The sequence below is a fragment of the Primulina tabacum genome, chromosome 6 (genome assembly GCF_025594145.1).
Source record: "Primulina tabacum isolate GXHZ01 chromosome 6, ASM2559414v2, whole genome shotgun sequence".
NCBI lineage: Eukaryota > Viridiplantae > Streptophyta > Magnoliopsida > Lamiales > Gesneriaceae > Primulina > Primulina tabacum.
In genome coordinates, this window is record NC_134555.1 from 4,534,046 (window position 1) to 4,554,750 (window position 20,705).

The window sequence follows — 20,705 nt, forward strand, 5'->3', positions numbered from 1 at the left end:
AGCTGGGTGAGAATATTATACAATATAATTTTCATGCAATAATAAATATTCTTTTATATCTCTTCAATACAGGTTTACTAGTGAAGCAACCTTAATTATGCATCTAATAATCCATATTTATCTTCGCATACGAGATTCACGTAAAAATTATGATCATATGCAAGAATAAATGTGGAATAAGAGTAAGTTTGAACTCTGCTAATTGGACTTGATAAATTAATAAGCTTTTATCAGTCATAACTCCATAATATATTTTTTTCTTCTTCGGAAATTTAAAAAAAATACTACAAATATTTTTTTTCAATATATACATTTATTCAATCTAATAACAAATTACCAAATACAATATACTACCACGAAATTAGATATAAACCAGCCTAAGTGAGACTAGAACCCAAGATTTTTTTTTGAGGGCTTCTCCCTACGATTAGAGTGTTCATCGATCGGTTCGATTCGGTTTTCGGTTTTTTATTTCTGTTTTTTCGATTTTACAAATATATAATCCGATATCCGAACAATTTTTCTTTCGGTTATTTCGATTTTGATACAATTATTTAAATTAATAAGAAAAATATATTGTAAAATATATTATGTTATCTTTTTACATGATTTCATAGTAAAGCATTTAAATTTAAAGTCTAAATGAATTACATGAACAACAATCAACTAAATATTATTCAAAATAATTAATCATGAATATTATATCAAAAATATATAATAAAAATAAAATTATTAATTTAATGAAATTTCGATTTTTTCGATCTGTTCGGTTTTGATATATATAATCCGAATCGAACCAAATAAATTTTTTTTTAACATTTATATCAAAAATATAAAACTAGATTTTCAATTCGGTTCATTGTTTGATTTTTTCAGTTTAGATTTTCGAGTTTTTCGATTATGTCCGAAATTTAAACACCCCTACCTACTACTAGTCCAAGGAATGCTTGGCCTGGATTTTGTTTTTTGCAAAGACAAGTGCTTTTTCTTTTTCCAAGATCTAAAATATTTGTCAAATGCTAAACGTCACATGGAAGTATAGATAAAACAATAATTTTAGAAACCCTCGTTGTCTTGGTCATTTGACTGCAACACACCAAGTTAACGTAGGCGGAAGGATGCCGTTAAGCGCGACGGCGATCGGAGCTCTGCTGGGACTGGGGACGCAGATGTACTCGAATGCCCTGCGAAAGCTTCCTTATATGCGCCGTAAGCACCCTCGATCCCTTTATATCGAGATTTAATTATATAGAGGATATTACTTTTATCATTTATTGATGGATCGATTAATTGAACAATTACGCGAAATTAAATGGCATAGATCCGTGGGAGCATGTTTTGGGAATGGGAATAGGGGTGGTGTTCGCTAATCAGATGGTGAAGTGGGACGCCAAGTCTCAGGAAGACCTTGACAAATTGCTTCTCAAAGCTAAGGAAGCCAACCAGCGTCGCTACTTCGGTATTTCAATGTTTTCTTTGCAATTCCTGTTGTAATTGGGGTTTGTAATTCGGTCTGCAATCTGGCAATGTGTCACTCCAGTGATTTTTCTTTTGAATTCGTTCTGTCTTCATTACTATCTAATTTGTAGTAATTGTTAACTTAAATGGGTGAATGGTGGGGTTGAGATTTTTACAGTCTCAGTTGAGTGTCCTGTAGAACCAATGTCTGAATGCAGTTTTCGTGGAACCATTTCAAGTGAAATCAGGGAACCAATATCATTGGATTTACTCTTCTAGAAAAGTTGAAAAATGTTTTTCGATTTAGCTTATTATTATGAAAAATGAATGAGTAAAAGTGCAGTATTATAGAACTTGATTGTACAATCATTTCCTTCCCGTTTTCTTTAAAATCAAACTTGAAAATGTTATACTCATCCAAGGTTCAAGTAAAAACTCTGTTTTTACCTCAATGGAGTCGAAGATCTTAATTTCTAACTGAAAGGTACTTTATGTGACATTTAAAAAGAGGTTCTATTGATTTAAAATTGTGAGGGCTCATGCTCCTTATTAGCATTTAATTACCAAACAACGAGAATTAATTAACAGTGGTCATCCGTGCCAGGAGCGCAACATCAAGTTGCCGCTCATCCATGCATGTAAGTCGTCCTCATACTGTTATCAGGAGTGTGATAATCTTACGTCTCCATCGATGACTCAAAACATCTCGACAAATCAATATCAATAGTAGTCAGAGGAGTCAAGGCTCAACGTGCTATTCAAAGGCAGTTAATGTCACTAGTCAACGGATATCACTTAATTTTTTGAAAATAAAATTTGTTTGAAATAAAGTGTTACTTCGTAATAAAAACAGTTCATGCGTATCTCCATCGAGTACTTAAATTACCACAAAAATATAATAAGGACTTCCTGACGAATCCAAACCTGTGACAACTAATTATTCTCATCAAATTCACATTTTCCAAAATTAATTCAACTTACTATGATGCGTTATTTTAATTGCTAACAATTAACTTTTAAGCCTAAAAATCCCATTATCATGAAATTAGGCAGTTTTTTTAAGTTTATCATTTTCAGCTTGTAACTAAGCTCGATTTTAAAGTCATAACTCATCTAATACTTATCCAAAATATACATATCATACATAGCTGGAATGCTAACTCCATTTCTCATATTTCGTCAAAAGGAATTGAAGTGAAATTCGATCATTTCGACAGGCTAACTTACACGAAAACATTAACTATGTGCAACAGATTCTGATACAGATTTCAGGTTAGCCGTTTGATAGCATAAAATTCACATGTAATTCATTTTCCACCCAAATCAAGTTCCGCCAATTGGAAATGAAAAATATTCGATTGTATAAGTTTGTCTAGTTGGGACCAGATTCAAAATCTCAACCGTTTACACCCAAAAATTACTCCAACATACTGCATCAACATGAACTCGCGCAGTTTCAGTAAAATACGTTGAACTCTTTCGATTCTCAACCAAATCATACGATTTTGGTGTTATTTCGAATATAAAACATAGCTCTATAACTTTCATTTGAATTCCAACTCGAGATTCCTAACCAAAAACATTCTCAGAATTTAATGAAACATACGACTAAAATTGAGCACAAACTGAAGTTTGGAATAATACCTCTGAGTCGCCGAATTTTTGATCCTACAACATTAATCCGGTAAATAATCAATAACGAGTTAATGATCGAACTAAAACCGAATTAATACGTAGTTATGGCAGCCTATATATCGAACAAAAGAGGCTGGAAAATTGAGTTTAAGCTTCTTAAAACTCGAAGCAAAGATACGCTAGGAGATGACAAGTTGTGAACGGCGGCAGATGGTGGTGGAAGTCATCGGCAGCAGCTGGAAATCGTGAGGAAAAAGCTGGGTTGGTTCAGAAATATTCCCTAGGCTCAAGTAGGACCAACCCATGACCTTAGCAAGCTGTTTCTGACAAGAAGAAGAGGCAGCGATGGTGGAAGAAACAAATTGTGCAGCACAGGGGTCGAAGAGCTTGGAATTTTGTTTCATGTTATTGTTCGAAATTTTGGTAGCAAAATGAAGCCTAGGTTGAGATCTACCCGAATATATAATCACTTGCAAGTTTCTGGTGGCGAGGCTGTGGATATCGGCCGCAGAAGCTACGGTTCAGGGTGGGATCGGGAATGGGTTGGGGAATTGGGTTTCTTATTTAGAAATGATAAGCGTGTAATTATATGTGCGTATAAATTATTATATATAGTAACTTGTACACAATTCCCGGTTTTGAATTATTTTAACGTCCGTGTGTTATTTAGTTCAAATATGTATTTTAATTTGCTAATGCATATTTGTAACACACAATTAAATTATTTGGTTTAATTATTTTAAACTCGCAATTTAAAATAATTATCGTTAATTCTTAACCAATTAAAAATCGGGTTCTAACAAAAATCTTTAAATTTTGTGATGACTAGTTATCATAATCAGGAAGTTAAGTTGAAATTTTAGTGTCTGAGTGGTAGAATCATTTCAATTTAGTTCCATCTACGTGATAATATTGTGGTTTTAGAATATTGGGAGAAAATAATGCTCTGAATAATAAACTTTACCTATTGTTACAAATGAATAGGTTTGACCTAGCGTAACCTGTATCTCAATGCTCACAAGTCACTACTATCAAAAGGCAGTTAATGTAGCATCTGTGAGATGATGATGATAATGGAACTGAACTCAGACTGACCCAAGTTTTGGATGCGATATTAACTCTATTGCTAGCGGGCAAAACCCTGTTTTAATCCATGTTGATGTATTCTCCCAACTGAAAACAGCAAAATAGATTAACGTAGGTGTTTGTCACGAAAATTGCGGGGCGTGTCGGACCGTCAGGCACGTTTTCGTGCCAAATGTGAATGATCTTACTTCGTTTATCAAACGTTGCGAGTCCCGATTCAACCGTTAGTTATAGTTCCCTCGATGTGGCTTCAAAGCTAAACGTATAAACTGAGGAAAATAAAAAAATTATAGAGAGAATTCATAAAGAACATCAAACTTAAATATGCTATTATGAATTTTGATCGACATTCTACAATAAATTTGAAGGAACGAGAAAATAGACTGCTTGGAAATGGAAAATGAGCGAACAATTAATAATAGAATTCTGTAGAAGTTTGCTGTAGATTTTTTGTTGGATCCTCTTTCGTTGTTCACCCTTCCTCCTTTTTGTTACATTCTGCATGTTAGGATGTTCTACCCGTCTCCATACGCCGTCGGGGTTGCTCTGGGAGGAACAACAAAACGAGGTTTCCTTTCATATTTTTTATCGGAGTTTAGAGGTGCTGGCGAACTAGTCAAGAAGGCTACTTTCAAGGTAGGACAGATTCTCGTGTCATTTGAGTGTGTCACTGGCTCGTTTTAGTTGCCAGAGGAGTTTAAACGCAAAAGGATGTTTGAACCCGATGTATCCACTGGAAACCACAATGTTATTAAATCCATTCAAACCAATATTTTAATGATTGCGTTGGTGCTCTTGTTGACGAAGAGAAAAGAGTGTCGATGAAGCGACCTACCAATGAGATGACTAAACATATCAAACCCCTCTATATTATAGCGCATGTTAATGGAAAACCGTTGTCTAGAGTACTGACAGATAATGGGTCTGCTGTGAATATTTTACCATACAGAATCCTTCAAAAGTCGGGAAAGAATGTGGAAGACTTAATTCCTACTGAAGTCTCTGCGGCGGCTTTTACTGTGGAATCTACAATAAATTTGGGAGTGTTGCCAGCAAATGTTACTGTGGGGTCTCAATCCTCGCTGTCAGCTTTTTTCGTGGTCTCATGGCCTCTGGGAAACCCAAACACCGCAACAACAAACCATCGTCTCCTTTCCTGTACAATTCATCTTCCATCAAGACATAATGTAAAATTCTCATCTTCAAACCGTAATGCAACTTCTGCTAAGGATTTCTCAATGCATCTTTTATCTCATCGGCGAGTTCAACATCAATATCAAAGGTATCCACTTGTATCCCTCGCTGGTGAATAGAAAGATGATTTCTCTTTTGTACTAAAAAAAGTTTGTGGGTGAGCTCGGGCGACATCCTTAAACCTGAAGCAATATGAGCCAATTCATCAGCTTCCCAATTGTCTTGTCTTGGCACGTGTTGGAATAGTCACATCTTCAAAATCGTCAAGGAGCTGTGAAGCAGCAGTAAAATAAGGGGCTAACGCCAAACTTGAACATTTATATTCCCCGGACATTTGCTTGAGAACCAGCTGGGAATTTCCAATAATCAACACATCTTTAGCGCTCAAATCTCGTAAAATTTCTAAGCCAATCACTAGCGTTTCATATTCAGTCTGGTTATTGGTGCATGAAAAGTCCAGATTAAGTGACAAAGTTGTCTTAACTCCTGTTGGGGATGTTATCACGACTCCTACCCCCGATGCACTCTCTGTACTGGAACCATCAAATTTCAAAGTCCAGGACTGATTGACACAAAACACTGGAATATCCACTGGTGCACTCCCTGCCACATCGACCATAGGGTGGTCTCCCAGAAAATCAGCAGCAGCTTGGTCTTTCACCGATTTTTGGGGGCAATAAATCAAGGTGAGTTCGGCCAATTTCAGCGACCATTTGCCAATCCTTCCAAGGATCGTTACCAAAGAGTGCTCAAGAATCTATAGCAACACAAAGCAGACCCCAATACATCAACGTAAAATTTCGAACAAACACAAAGAGCATCATCCAGTTGATTCTTCCTACAGTCTCATCCCCCTATCTACTGAGACCGCCAACATGTTGTTTCCCCTATCCACACTTGAGTCAGACGCTCTATTGTTGAATCGTGCCGTCGCGCCTCCTTTTGAGTTTGCTAAATTTAAGTCTTTACCTCAAGGGGACGTCAATTGGAATGCCTGGGTTGATAGATTGAAAAAATTCGGTGGGAGCATCTGGCGAAAACAAGGCCTTTATCAATTCATTCAAATGTCCACCATTGACAGTACTTTTAATCTTGATCTCCTTGAAGGTGTTATTAGGTTGTGGGCGCCGCCATGTAATTTTTTTATATTCCCATGTGGCCCCATGTCATGATGTTTTGCAACTTATGGGCCTTCAACTTACAGGGAATGAATATGCTGGATTAGTGAACACTTCAGGCTTGCCCCAACTATCTGACCAATATTTGAACCCGTCCTCGTATTCCTAGGTTATTCGTTGTTGGTGCGGGCTGAAACAAACCTCCCCTACTAGTGAGGAGAGCATAGCTTTTATGTGGGTTCTAATAACAAATACTTTTTTTGTCCTTCTTCTGGCAAACCTACCATGGAATATCTTGCTCTTGCCAGGTCTTAGAGTGTTGGGCAGGTACACAGTTTGGGTGTGATGTTTCCGGGGTCCTTTTACCACTGGTTGAACGTCGCTGTGAACGACGCACCTTTTCTAAGCTCAATGGGGTTATGTGGATCCTCCAGATGTGGTTGTTTTTTATTTTCCCGAGCTAAAATCTCCACCGGGACTCTTTTCTGAGCGGTTATCATTGAAGGAGCTTGTGTCCTGTCAAAGTGACTTAACAATTGAGAAGGGTACAAAGCTGGATTATAGAAACGAGGATGGAGGATTGTAGTGCGCACATCTTTAACAAAGGATAACACATCAGTTTTTTGCTGGCAGCCATGTGTCTGATCCATGGGTAATCCTCGACCGCGATTGTGGAGTTAATAGGACGATGGACTGCCCTAGCGAAAGGGAGAGATCGCAAAAAAAAACAAACCCCTGCAACGGTGAAGTCACTTTGACAGGACACGAGCTCCTTCCATGATAACCGCTCAGAAAAGAGTCCCGGTGGAGATTTTAGCTCAGGAAAATAAGAAAACAACCACATCTTGAGGATCCACATAAACCCATTGAGCTTAGAAAGGGGTGCGTTGTTCACAGCGACGTTCAACCTGTAGCGCCCTTATCCGAGCCACTACTAAACAGACTAATAAACATTAAACTTAATAACAACAATTAAACAGCGGAAACCAAATACTTAATCATCATACAACCCAAACGAAAATATAATAATAACAGCAGTCTTAAACATTAATACAACAATATCGAAAACATGATTCTGAACGAGAAAACAATAAACCACATAAAACATTCACTGGATTACCATCGAAAACCCAACTGCTTTAGCCACTGGCCTAGCCGTCCAACCTAAGACCTGCACCGTGGAATTGAGTGTCCAAGATTAAAACAAGGGCGTGAGCGACAATCGTCCAATACAAGAATGTACGAGTATACAAACTGATATGATGCATGCAATATGCTCGGATATCAAGGATCAAGTCAACAATCTCATGCTCAGTCTAGAGACGCCTGAGTGTGTAGTCTCTGATATACCCTAGGCATGTTTTGGCTCCCACGCTAATCATCAAGACGTAGACCTACAATGTCCAGGTAATCAGAGCCCGCGGGTCTCGTCGGACACTGTAGCTCTCGATGCCCCATCGTCCACAATACAGAATAGGGCTGAGCGGCCCCTACAAACAATGTATATCTCAAAAGATATCAGGCTCAACATGATATATCATGCATAATATGCCAAAGCAGTCAAACATGTATCATGCAACAGATAAATATGCAGCATATAAGTGTGTATATTACGCTTGGATATCTCAGTCAGTACATCACGTATCTCACTAAAACAATCTGACAGAAAGCTCTGAATCTAGACAATACCAACATAATGAAACCACTATCAAACCAGAATCCTGAATTAGCAAACATGCTACAAAGTTCTTCCCAATGATCCTTAAATCACTATTTAAGGCTTTAGGATTATACATGCGTCCGTCGTCAGCCCATTGATGATGTCTCGATCTCAGTTCACCGACCCCTCCTCAAGTCGACACTAGATCCGAAAATTCTCGACACTGAAGTGCCCTAGAAACTGGCTAGAAAACCTAAGGTATATGGCTAGAATTCTGTCTGAAGAATGCAGTGTAGGAAACAAAAGAAATCAGCTTCCATTTATAGGCTGCATCTGGACTAGTTCAAAAAATCCGAATCAATCTTATCTGCCACGTGTCAGAATCTCATTTGTCTAGTTGGATTTCTCGGGATAATGTAATCTGAATTAGATCGGATTGTCCATTTTAAATTTGGTAGATCCTAACAGCTTGATCTCGAATTATCAATTCCTTAATAATACTTAATTAAGAACTCTTTAATTATCTCTTAATTTGTATTTCATTCAAAATAAAGATTCGGGTCATTACACAACCAGTGGTAAAGGGACCCCAGAAACATCACACCCAAACCGTGTTCCTGCCCAACACTCACAGACCTGGCAAGAGCAAGATATTCCATGGTAGGTTTGCTGGAAGAAGGACAAAAAAGGTATTTGCATATTAGAACCCACATAAAAGCTATGCGCTCCTCGCTAGTGGGGGAGGTTCGTTTCAGCCCGCACCAATAGCGAATGACCTGGGAATACGAGAACGGGTTCAAATATTGGTCAGATTAGTCCAGCATATTCATTCCCTATAAGTGGAAGGCTCGTAAGTTGCAAAACATCTTGTCAAGTTATAGACATAGGGCCACAGAGGGATATAAAAGAATTACATGGCGGCGCCCACAGCCTAATGACACCTTCAAGAAGATCAAGATTAAAGGTACGGTCAATGGTGGACATTTGAATGAATTGATAAAGATCTTGATTTCGCCAGGTGCTCCCATCGAATTTTTTCAATCTATCAACCCAGGCATTTTGAATTGACGTCCCCTCGAGGTAAAGACTTAAATTTAGCAAACTCAAAGGGAGGCGTGACGGCACGATTCAACAATCGAGCGTCTGACTCAAGTGTGGATAGGGGAAACAACATGTTGGCGGTCTCAGTAGATAGGGGAATGGGACTGTAGGAAGAATCAATAATGTGATTAAAGACTTCCACCGAGGTGGAGTTGTCATCAATGATCGTCGAAGGCCTGCAAATGGTACAAAATTCGAAATAAGGCAAAATGGGATTTAACAAATTAGACCCGGATGAAGAAGAAAATACCCAGGAGCTGACATCCCAGTAGCAGATGGAGGAAATTGGGTTCGACGGGTAGGAGAGTGTGTGCTCACAAGCGAAAGATCACTGGTATATCTCAGGCCAAAAAAACCCTAAGGGAGGAAACTTTGGGATTGACGAAAAAGAGGACCATGTGGCATAGGAGTTTTGCACGTAACAAGTAACAGGGAATCACCAAGATTCGAGTCTCACTTGCTTGGAAACTTTGATCCAAATGGGAGACTTTAAAGCGCAAAAAGAGAAGTTGGACAGTATGCTTGCAGAGAGAAAAACTATCATAACCAACCTTCAACAGAAAAATGCCGACTTTGATTCTAAAACAGTAGGTTACATTTGGATCGATGGATTTGGAGCTACAGATTTCAAATCCAGGATAACAAATTCATTCCACTTGTTTGGGTGTTCTTAAAATCCATGGATTTCCATTTACATGTTTTACTTGTTTGTTAAATGCGATGGATTTCAAATTACCACAAAATAGATTTCAAATTACCACAAAATAGAGTCATTTGAAATCTTTCACCCAAATCCTTTTTTTCTCAAATCCAAAATACTAATGCAACCGTAGATTTTTTTTAAATTTATGAAATAAAGTGAAAGCAAATGATTTTTCTCACTCTTACATCATTACTGGTAAGCATATCCATATTATGTAGGTGGGATGAATCAGTCCCATGCTTGGTTTTGACCTTTTACTTTATCCCACAACTGTAAGTGAAGAAGTAACTCTAGATGGCTACGGTAGTTCCAGGGAGCATTTGATAGAGCAAGCTATTTTAACTGAAAGAGAACCAAAATTTGATTCAATACCATAGAGAATCAGACAAATCTATTCGGTGAGTTGATCCCAGATTTAGGCTCAAGGAGGGGGGTAGATAGAACATCTTCTGCTGTTTTTGTAAATTTTGAAAATTGGATTTAAGTTTGGTTCTTCCTTTCCTCAATTTCAAATTTTGGTTCTAGCCTTTAGTGTCAAATTGATTGAATGTTATAATTATTATTCTCAAACTTTCTATTACTCACTTTCGCGAAAATTTTGGAATCTGAATTCGGAAGAGCTTCCAGTTTTACACGGTGAAAATTTTGTATCATCAGAAGGAAGTTAGCTAATTGATGCGAGACATTTGACATAACCTTAAAACAAAACAAAGCCAACATTGGCTTTAATGGCCATTTCGTTCACTTGACACTTTGTATCATTTGTTGGTATAATGTCAAAGAAGGACACTTGGGCTTAGTAATGCTAAGTTATGTATGGTGAGATCGAACTTTTTTTTGTACTTTACTATGTCGTTGCTTTTATTCTCGCTTTCTTCATGGCTTAATTGTTATGAATTTTCCTCTGGTTTAATATGTTTGGATATTTTAATTGCAGATGATGATGAAGATTAGAATCCTGATATTGGGGTTGAAACAAATTTTCTTCGGTATAAATCACTTTACTGAGATTGTCATTCTCCTACCCGTTCCAGTTACAAATGTTATAAACATCTGTTTGCCTAATGTCTAATCTTATCTTTCTGTATGGCTTTGGTGTCAACTTTAGAAACGAAATACTGATTTCTTTGGTTATCAAGTAAAGAGTAAATTACCTGAACCTGAATTTGAATGAGTAGATTGCATTAAACTTCTTCGATTGAATGCGTTGCTAATGAATGAATATAGCAGTCTCTGGAGATTGATATTTTGGTTGTCTTCTCACAAGGTGTGGGATCATTCTTGCGTGGATTGGGTTTGATATATATTTAGTATTTTAAAGAATGTGTGGTCTATGTTAAATCATGTCACGCGTTAAACAAATTTCAAATCATAAAATGGTATTTATGACCTGATTAACGTGACATAGTGCTGTGAAAATGGATGGCTAATAGTGCAACACACGCTCTGCACAACTAGAAATGTTGGACATGGTTGTAACTGATTTTGTAACATCACTAGTCTCCTCTTTAGCTTCAATTAATATGGAACGCTATTCTGCTTCAAAGCTCCTGAGAAAATGCTCTTCTTGCAAGTTAATTACCTTTACTGCCAGTAGGGTACCGTCTCTGAGTACCCCTTCGTAAACGACTCCATAACTCCCCATACCCAACAAATTGCCTTTACTGAATCCATTAGTAGCTTTTTCAAGTTCATAGTATGAAATTCTTTTTTGTGGATTCAGTGAAGGTGTTTGGTTCAAATCAATACTTTTCTTGTGTCGTTTTCTGAACACCATCAATGTTGCAGTCAATACAAGGACTATTGAACACCGCCCAAAACAATGTATAGTGCAATGTTTAGTCTTCTTTTTCTCCTTGGCTGTTGTAAGGACTCAACTGACATGGTGGAACCTGAAGAATCTCCACATAGAGCCTCATTAGATGTAAAAGACTTCCTCGTAAAATTCACGAAAGGGCCACCATTTGGGATCTCTCCTGTCAATTCGTTGAATGAGACATCAAAGTATCTAAGATATGCGAGAGCCTCCAATGATTTCGGAATCTTACCAGTTAGATTATTGTATGAAAAATCCAAACTTTCTAAGCTATGGACTTTTCCAAGTGAATCTGGCCCTTCCAGTGTATTATGAGCCAAAGAGATATTCGTCAGCATTTCAAAAGCACTGATGGTGGTGAATGTTACCTGATAAGTTATTCGTCGACAAATCAATGAGATACACGGCTTTTAAGTTGCCGATTTCTGGAGGTAAATGGCCACTTAACTTGTTCGATGAAGCATTGACCGTCAACAGATTATTAAGGTTCCATATGGTGACGGGTATAGTTGAATTCAATCTGTTGACAGCTAACTCTAGATTTCTCAGGAACTTCATATTGCCTATACATGCTGATAAGGCACCAGAGAATTGATTCTGTCCCAAATCTAATGCACCCAGATTTTATAAATTACAGATGCCATTTGAAATAGAGCCTTGAATCATGTTATTGTTTGAATATAGTTGCTGAAGCTTTTGTAGCCCTGTGACAGTGCTTGGCATGGTTCAGGTTATCTCATTTTCGAATAGGCTTAAAATTATGAGAGAGCTCGGGTTACCTATTTCTTCAGGAATTTGCCCCTGGATTTGACATCTGCGAGGAAAAAAAATTTGGACAGATGGGGTTATTGTTCCACCTAGAGGGCTCCTAGAATCACCGGTTCTTACAAGAATCTACTCTTGGTCAAAGAAGTGAGAAAAGCAAGTTTTGAAGATGGCGACGGTTTTACAAATTTGTTTTCGCCCAAGTTTAAGATTCTCAGGAATTGTAAATTGCCAGAGAATCAGGAGTAGTACCAGTAAAGCTGTTGTTTGCACTGTCCAAGACAGTGAGAGTTGAAGCATTAGAAAAGGAATCAGGAATATGCCCATTTGAGTTATTCAAATCCAGATATAACTCTTGGAGATTAGGCGTCCCCTGGCCGATATTTGAAGGAAGACTTCCTTAGATTTGATTTCCCACCACCGTTAAAGATCATCAATGCTGAAATGATGTAGATACTCGCTGGGAGAGGGCCAGTTAAATAATTTCAGTTCAACCCATACACCTCTAGTTTCTGAAGATGGTCAATTTCCAGTGGAATTTGACATGTCAAAAAGAAAATCTTAAAGTTAAAATTAGAGTTCAAATACCCTGGTCGAAGGAAATGAGGAAATACAAGTACATACCTTCCAATATTTCCCCCGAGATGCCAAATTTCCAGCCTAGTCAAATTTCCAGCATAGTCATGGTATGCTTCTTTTGAAATAAATTACCGCTGAGAGACGAAACTTATAGTTTGTCACATTTATGTAAACTTGGAGGTGTTGATCCAAGTAACAATTTTTTTGAAAGATACATTCCCTCCAGGTCCGGAAGGTTGTCGCATATGCTAACCTGAAGTTCAACGGTTAGGTGATTAAGCCCCTGTCGTTTGTAAAGTTGAGATGTTGAAGGTGGTCAATGGAAATCGGGCCTGTCAACAGATTCACATCCAGATTCAGGAAAGTCGGGGCACGAAGATACCCGATTTCGTGGGGAATTTTCCCTTCAAAGGAGTTCAGGATCGATAGTAGCTCCTGTAATCTTGAAAATTGGCAATTGAAGCTGGAATGGGACCTGAAAACGTGTTTATTGATAAATCCAAGAAATGAAGCTCAGGCGATGAGCTTAAAAAGGACCAAACGGGCTGCCAACTTCGTTTTTCCTCAAATCAACTGATTTTAACATGTGTAATTTGGATAACTCGTGGCAAAGTTCCTTGAAATTTGTTGTTGCTCAAATCCAGGGAGACGAGAAAAGAGAGATTTCCCAAGTGTAAGGGAATGACCCCTATTATATTCATGCTCAAAATGGGGAAATTTGCATATATCACGCCTGTGAAATCCCGAGTTTGTTGATAATCTCTGAGAAAATTTTTTGTGCTAATAACCCCTATGATTCTAGATGTGTAGCACATGACCCATTCCCGCTATGTTTTGTATTTACACACATTATTAGTTGTGAATATCCATGTTAAAATTGTAACTTTGACTTAACTCAACCCGAAGATTGTCCAAGACCATATATACAACTCTCATGTATTTTATACAACTGATATGAAATAATTGCCGAAATACATGTTCAGTACATAGATGTTTTCGTGCTGCAGCTGCAAAAAAACGTATGCATGAACATTTATGTGCACGATAAGAGAATAAATATATTGTTCTTGTATTATGTTGCATGTTTATCCGAATTTATATTCAATAGGCAGCCAAGCAGGCTTCGAGTGGGAATTTTGAATAATGGTCCAGTGTACTTCCAATAACAATTATTTCGAGTTCAAGTTGATTTCGTTTGGATTTTGGTTAATTTATAAAATTATATGTCAATTTTATGGGTTCGCAGACTTTCGAAACATAACCAAACAAAACACACTTCCTCTCACAGTCGCATTGCAGACAACTTTTGTCTTAGTGACACAAATTTTCTTTAAATTTAAAATAAATCATAAATCCCTTTTTATTGTTCAGTAATTTGGTATACAAACAAATACAAAGATAGCACAACACTTGTGCATCACTTGGCATCAACATAGACATCAGCTGAAGACGTATCCATATCATTTAGTCCAAGTTCCTCATTTTGCTCCAAACTCCTCTCGTATTCCTCCACTGGCATGCACCATCAACGCAAAGTAAATGCATGCTACGCTGATTGAGTTTTGAAATAATATTGGGGGGCAGACTTACATGTCAACTGATTGTCGTCCTTTAATTCATCGGTTGCGGGGGCAACGAACGAGTTTGACAAAGCATCATCGATAATCAAAGTCCAAGGTTCTTCCAAACTTTTCAACTGTCAAAAATGTGTGACAAGTTGACATTACGTACAAAGATTCGAACAGTTTAGTAAGAACAATACAAGTGAATAACTAGACTAGGCATTAGCATGCGTTTTTAAGAGCTTCTAATCAGGTACATGCACATGTATCTACAAAATTCACTGTTTCCAAAGAAAAAAAGGTTCAAGTAAAAAACTTCCAAGGTCAGGCCGATTAACCAAGTTTACAAATGACAAAATATGGATCCTTGCCGATCGAACCATTTACTGTAAAGCCCATCCCAGTTTGCATGAAATTAGTTTTTATTTGTCAATTCCTCGTAGTTACCTATGTCATATCGTCGGTGTCCTCTGTGCCTAAATGTACGTGTTACCATGACATTCCCAATACGGAAATATGATGCAGAAATTAATCAAGCTTCCGTGCAGTTTCCTCGAGAGCTCGTGAAAGCTAGTCTAATTCATGTTTCAGGAAAGTAAATTGTCCATCTAGTGGTGATCTTGCATCTATACATAGTCGATATATATTATACCTCCTAGAGTAAGCTCACAGCACAATGATTGTGTTCTACTTAAACAAGAATCATTAAAGAAAACAAGGAACAATATTACATAAATTTCTCTACAATCCCAATTCAAGAAGCACGAAAGCTCAAGCCCGAGGAACAAAACACCGGAAGTCCAGAACAGAACAAGATTAATATAAAATATTAAAACAATGAGAATAGGCAGCATAGATATTGCGAAGAACAAGAGTACAAGGAGCAATGGGTTAATTCATGTATCAAGAGGAAAGTACGCAAGTGCAAACGGGAAGGCCTCAAATTCAAGGATGGTAGAGTTGACATTGTCAATAGTAGAGCGAGCACCTTTTCAAGTTTTTCCCTAAACTCCTGCCACTTGACCTTTTTAGTATAATCTACACTATCACCAAACGTGAAGCCATGTACTCTCTCAAGACCTGCAGTTGAAATTTGAAGATTACTTTTGAAATCTGGAGACTCATGATAGTTTAATGTGAAAAGTTATTCATCAAATTGCATATACAAGGTTATCTATATTAATTTAATGGCTTTTGCAACCAGAGATGGACAATAATGGGAAGAAATGTATAAAGATAACAACAAAAATCTCACTTTCATCGAGGAAAAGCTCACACAATAGGATTAGGAAGCCAATAGTGCATATGCTCCTAACCAAAAAATCACACCTTATTCTGTTCCAGCCTACTAGGCATGTTTTCCACATCTCCAGTTAATAGATTGAAGGCACCATAGTATGGTGCTTGGCTTAATTTATGTTTCTAAACCCCCTTTGCTCTACCCCAAAATAACACAAAGTAATATTCAATTGAAAAGAGGATACTTACTCTCACCAATCTTTGATATCAAACCTTCAACAGTTGTGACAAGTCCACCTAAAGTGCCACTTGTCAATTCCAACTCAATCTCTGGAATGATAACACCAGCCGTGTCCGACTACCATGTCGTAAGGATCATTAATCAGAATTATACAAAAAACATGAAAGACTGCCACAGGGCTTAATGATAAGGAATTAGAGTTTTCATAGCATTTTGTCCGACCCAAAGTGGAGAAAAGGAAAGCATTTTGAGGCGCAACAAAAATAGAAAAAAAAACAATTGAATTGTGAGAATGAGCAATTGAACTGTAGTAACATAAAATGAAACACTTCTAGTAGTAAAAATAAAAGATGCAACGCCAACTGTTTCTGCAACTAAATTTGTGTTTAATACTTTCCACGTGCAGTGAACATATCACTGAAATAAACAGCGCATCTGTAAACAAGAAAAATGAGAGTGACATCCCAGCTACTTACCAAAATTGCGTACCTTTATGACATCCCTGGTAAGGTCTCTTACGTTCTTCACACTAACTGTAATCCTTTTTCCTTTGTCAGAAATAGGTCCACCGGGCTTCACCTGCAAAGCACATGAAATGATCATAAAGTCGAGAGAATAAAATAAAGAGAACTGACATTGGCATATAAAATAGAGCCAGATGAATTTTAACATAAGCAAACCTCAGAATTACGGTAACCACAGGCATCACAAGAGGAGGCCATGACGATGACTTCTCTGAAATAAGGAATATCTGTGGATAGTTAAGCTTGCCAATTCGATGAAATATCATCAATACATCATAATCAACTGCTAAATAATCTTAGGATAAGTTTTGTATACCTGTTGGAACAAATACCTCTTGCACAATGTATTGCTAGAAAAATTAACGGGAAATGAAGAAAAAGGCCAGGTACTTAATAGGTGAATTAACCTGTTAAGCACTAGCATACTACATCACTTCTGATTCTATGAGAGAACGACTTCCAGTACATTTAAAATATGGAAATAAGGGTACTACCATACTGTCAATAGCAACTGATACAATAACTCGACATGAGATAAATCAACTTTGGTATCAACCACACACAATCTGAGATAAATCCAGAAGAAAAATCACCCAGAGAAACTGTCGTCACAACTCAAGAAGTGTAACTCTTGCCTCAGAAATTAAACAATAGCGAGCAACACAACACATCCTTGCATAAAAAAATGAGAACTTTCCTAATACATCTCATCATAAAGGAGAAAGCTTAAAAAAAGGATACTTGTAACGAACATTCGACACTCAGATTTGGTGGCACAAGCTCCACAGGTTGATGGAAAAGTCATGACCTGCCCACAAAGTGTAGTGGTGGTTATAATCCAATGTCATAATAAGAAATTATGAAATCATGCCCCAGCGCATATATTACCTCTTCAGGCGACGAATATCGAAACAAAGCATCAACACTTTCCACACTATTACCCTGAGCTATTGCTTTACGACCAGCTTTAGCCCCAACTGAACCATGAGGTTCACTTTGGATTTGTGGAATACTGGTGATCCCATCTGTAGTTGGTTCAGCATAGGGTTCTCCTACTTGTGATGGGTCCACAAGATATCCTAATGAAGCATGTTGCTCAGGTGTTCTCTCGTAGGACTTTATTATCAACAATGGATCAGGTGAAGGAGCATATCTAATCAAAAGTTGTTAGTTATTCTCCACAGTGTTTATCTCATACGCGCAAGTAAAAAGATGATACTGGGTTTTTTGTGTCGTAATTTCAGTTCCCGATGATTTTTTGCATAAAATAATTAGACACTTACGGGTTCTCAATGAAGCTGTTTCCAGCAGGATCATCAAGAATGAAAGTAAAATGTGAATCCCCAGTGGCACAAGCCCTCAGTTTTTTCAAGAACTCATCTATTGCTTCCGCAGTCAGTGGATCCACTTTCTGAATGTCCCCACCCCCAAAAATAAAAAAAATATATATAAAAAATAATCACGAGGACAATAGGATGATGGTTTTTTAAAAAGCAAGTATCTGAATTGAAACAAAACTTACCTTTCTCTCATCCTGAAGGGCTTCCAACTCATCTGCAGCCCGGACCAGTATTCCTTCAACCTGTAAACATACCAAAAGAATGATAAAACCATGAAAGATTAAAAAAAAAAAAAAAAAAAAGGTGCATCAGGGTTTATGAGAAATCTACAGTCAACTTTTACAAAATGAAAAAACCTATAAGTTTGCATGGAACTGCATATACTGTGACTTTATGCAGTATTCAACTGTCCAAAGTAAAATAAGGCTGTTTATATAAAAAGTTACATCTCAAGCACATATTTGCACTAAAATCAAAATTGGGTAAAAGCATTATATGCAAATCTCAGTGACAAAGGAGACACACATAATAAGCCATTATTAGTGTTCGCCATTCCTCTCTCTCTCTCTCTTTGAAATACACAAAAATGAATACATAACAGAAACACGTGGAAATTTCCTTGATTTTAAACAGAACCAAAATGCAAGTTGTGAGCCAATTCATTCTCATGTTCAATTTAACTAATTCTCCAATCAAAAGAAACAAAAATTGAATTGAAAAGATATCAGGAAATACAGTTGACAATGACCCACGCTGAGCCTCAGTAGGAATCTCAAAGCCCAGCTCGGGGATCTGCACAAAGAACATAAAAATAAATATTTCACAGTAGTGAAAATTATTGATAAAAGATTGACGCAATTTGTGAGAGGGAAACTGAATTCCTAGTCAGCAACATCCAAGCTTTATGAAATTGGCAACGATCACCTCAGTCAATATGCATGCACATTGCAATTCAAATGCTAAGTAAGTAGTTAAGAAAAGAACCTTGATTGTGGCAGTTTCTGATTTCACAACCTGACGGTTGAACATCTGCAATAAGAAGCCAACCAGCATGATATTATTTAAATCAGCCGGTAAAAATCAAACGGACCCCACCAAAAAACAACCAGTCACACTTATCTGCGAGATGTAATAGTTTGAACAGTCTAACTAACCAAGATAATCAAAATTCACGGAAGACAACCTTTTTGTCACCTGATGGTACTTCCAGATGATATTGACATCCTTTAGGCTGGATTTCACCAGCAAATTGCACTTCGTTGTTCCTTCACAAAGAAAGCACAAAAGGATAAAAAAATAAAACCTTAGAATGTTAGGTTTTTGTGTATTTTGAGAGAGAAAAGGTGAAATACCTCTCCCCACAATGGGGGCATTCAAAAGCTGACAGTAGTATCTGTAGAGAAGATATACAAGTCAATTGAAAAACAATAAGCATTTTCTTGAATAAGAAATAAGTCACCTACACACGACATTTGTATCCACTGAAGAAAATAACATTCCAGTTCATTTGACATTTGATTTTTTTATCTTGAACATGACCTTAATTCAATCAGCATTGGGAGAAAGAACAAGGAGGTTACCTTTCTAAAATGTGGAATGAGAGTTAACAAAAACCTTGTTATCCCCTGTTAACAAGAAAAAATTAGAAATGGCATTGCTAATGATAAGAGTTAAAATCACATTTTCCAAACATAAAATCATGAATTTTATCATTGTCATGTAAGATTGACCATCATCTTTCTTCATTACATCGAAATGTTAATATCCGAATTTACATAGTAGTGTCATGCAAGTAAAACCAACACTTTACATCCAAAATGTTAGTATAAAATTGCCTTGAGACTAATGCTTAAGCGTAAAATTTCTACTCAAGTCTAGTCCGACTCCCAAAGCTACCATAGCATGCACATAATACGGAGTTATTGGAAAACAAAACGTACAAAAAAAGGAAACTTTTAACATTAACCAAGATCCTTTGCAAAAACGAAAAAAAGAGGGGGAGGGAAAAAATATCCAAAAAAAAACATCCATCATACGAAACATAGACCCAGGAACGAAATTGTTGCGGTGGAAAACCCCATTACAGACCATTTTATAAAAAAATAACAAAAAAATAGCCGTATGTTTAACCCCAAAAAAAAACCCACGATACCCATATAAATCAAACAGTATCAAGACTAGTGTAGAAAAACAAAAACATTACTGCCAGGAATGAAACAATAATACATAAACACAAAGCACCTTTGCATGCGCAGAGCAGAGTAAGAACTGGAAAGCACAAATCCACAATTAGAACAAAGAGAGTCGTACATTATCTCCGCATCGCATGCATAGGCTCTCAACCTCGTAGAGAGGGGTGTCGGAATCTTGAGCGGATACCGCCTCTACCACGGACCGCACATCCACTATTCGAGGCTCGCTCTGGGATGTCTTTTCTGCCGGCGGAGCATCCATCTGTACAGTGATTCTAGGGTTTTCTTGATACTTCACAATTGTTGCTTGAATTCAGTTCCTTGTTCGTTCTTGGGGCACTCTTCGAGTAAGGGCGAGAAGTTTCCAGAAAGACATATTTTCTTTACTAATTAAACAAAACAAACAACTGAAATCAGATGCCGTCTTAGCTCAGCTGGTAGAGCGCGTGGCTTTTAACCACGTGGTCGTGGGTTCGATTCCCACAGACGGCG

General features: G+C 37.4%; 2 protein-coding genes and 1 non-coding gene across 4 annotated transcripts; 2 read left to right on the forward strand and 1 right to left on the reverse strand.

The window, feature by feature from the left end:
- The first annotated feature begins 1,027 nt into the window (after positions 1-1,027).
- Positions 1,028-11,153, forward strand: LOC142548887 (uncharacterized). The gene is made up of 3 exons (XM_075657514.1): positions 1,028-1,209; positions 1,322-1,459; positions 10,893-11,153. The coding sequence occupies exons 1-3, from the start codon at positions 1,119-1,121 to the stop codon at positions 10,907-10,909; spliced, it is 246 nt and encodes an 81-aa protein (XP_075513629.1). The 5' UTR covers positions 1,028-1,118; the 3' UTR covers positions 10,910-11,153.
- Positions 11,154-14,490: 3,337 nt separating this feature from the next.
- On the reverse strand, positions 14,491-20,592 carry LOC142548888 (uncharacterized). 2 transcript variants are annotated; one of them, XM_075657516.1, is made up of 16 exons: positions 20,332-20,588; positions 19,602-19,646; positions 19,374-19,414; positions 19,205-19,286; positions 19,006-19,050; positions 18,757-18,813; positions 18,204-18,263; positions 17,965-18,092; positions 17,570-17,834; positions 17,423-17,489; positions 16,838-16,908; positions 16,647-16,736; positions 16,166-16,274; positions 15,666-15,757; positions 14,706-14,811; positions 14,491-14,627 (listed from the first exon to the last, which is right to left on the reverse strand). In XM_075657516.1, the coding sequence occupies exons 1-16, from the start codon at positions 20,473-20,475 to the stop codon at positions 14,533-14,535; spliced, it is 1,497 nt and encodes a 498-aa protein (XP_075513631.1). In that variant the 5' UTR covers positions 20,476-20,588; the 3' UTR covers positions 14,491-14,532. The 2 variants fall into 2 exon arrangements, 1 of the variants encoding a protein (XP_075513631.1); XR_012821019.1 differs by lacking the exon at positions 15,666-15,757 and having other exon boundaries at positions 20,332-20,592.
- Positions 20,593-20,632: 40 nt separating this feature from the next.
- On the forward strand, positions 20,633-20,705 carry TRNAK-UUU (transfer RNA lysine (anticodon UUU)). Its single transcript has one exon. It is a non-coding gene; the product is annotated as a tRNA-Lys (tRNA).

Bases quoted from the DNA above. Each gene is read 5' to 3' on its own strand.
- LOC142548887 (XM_075657514.1), top strand. From the start codon at position 1,119: ATGCCGTTAAGCGCGACGGCGATCGGAGCTCTGCTGGGACTGGGGACG. The intron at 1,210-1,321 runs GTAAGCACCCTC...TAAATGGCATAG, and splicing joins AAAGCTTCCTTATATGCGCC to ATCCGTGGGAGCATGTTTTG.
- LOC142548888 (XM_075657516.1), bottom strand. From the start codon at position 20,475: ATGGATGCTCCGCCGGCAGAAAAGACATCCCAGAGCGAGCCTCGAATA. The intron at 19,415-19,601 runs GTAACCTCCTTG...TCTTCTCTACAG, and splicing joins TCATTCCACATTTTAGAAAG to ATACTACTGTCAGCTTTTGA. The intron at 19,051-19,204 runs GTTGTCTTCCGT...TTCTTATTGCAG, and splicing joins TACCATCAGGTGACAAAAAG to ATGTTCAACCGTCAGGTTGT.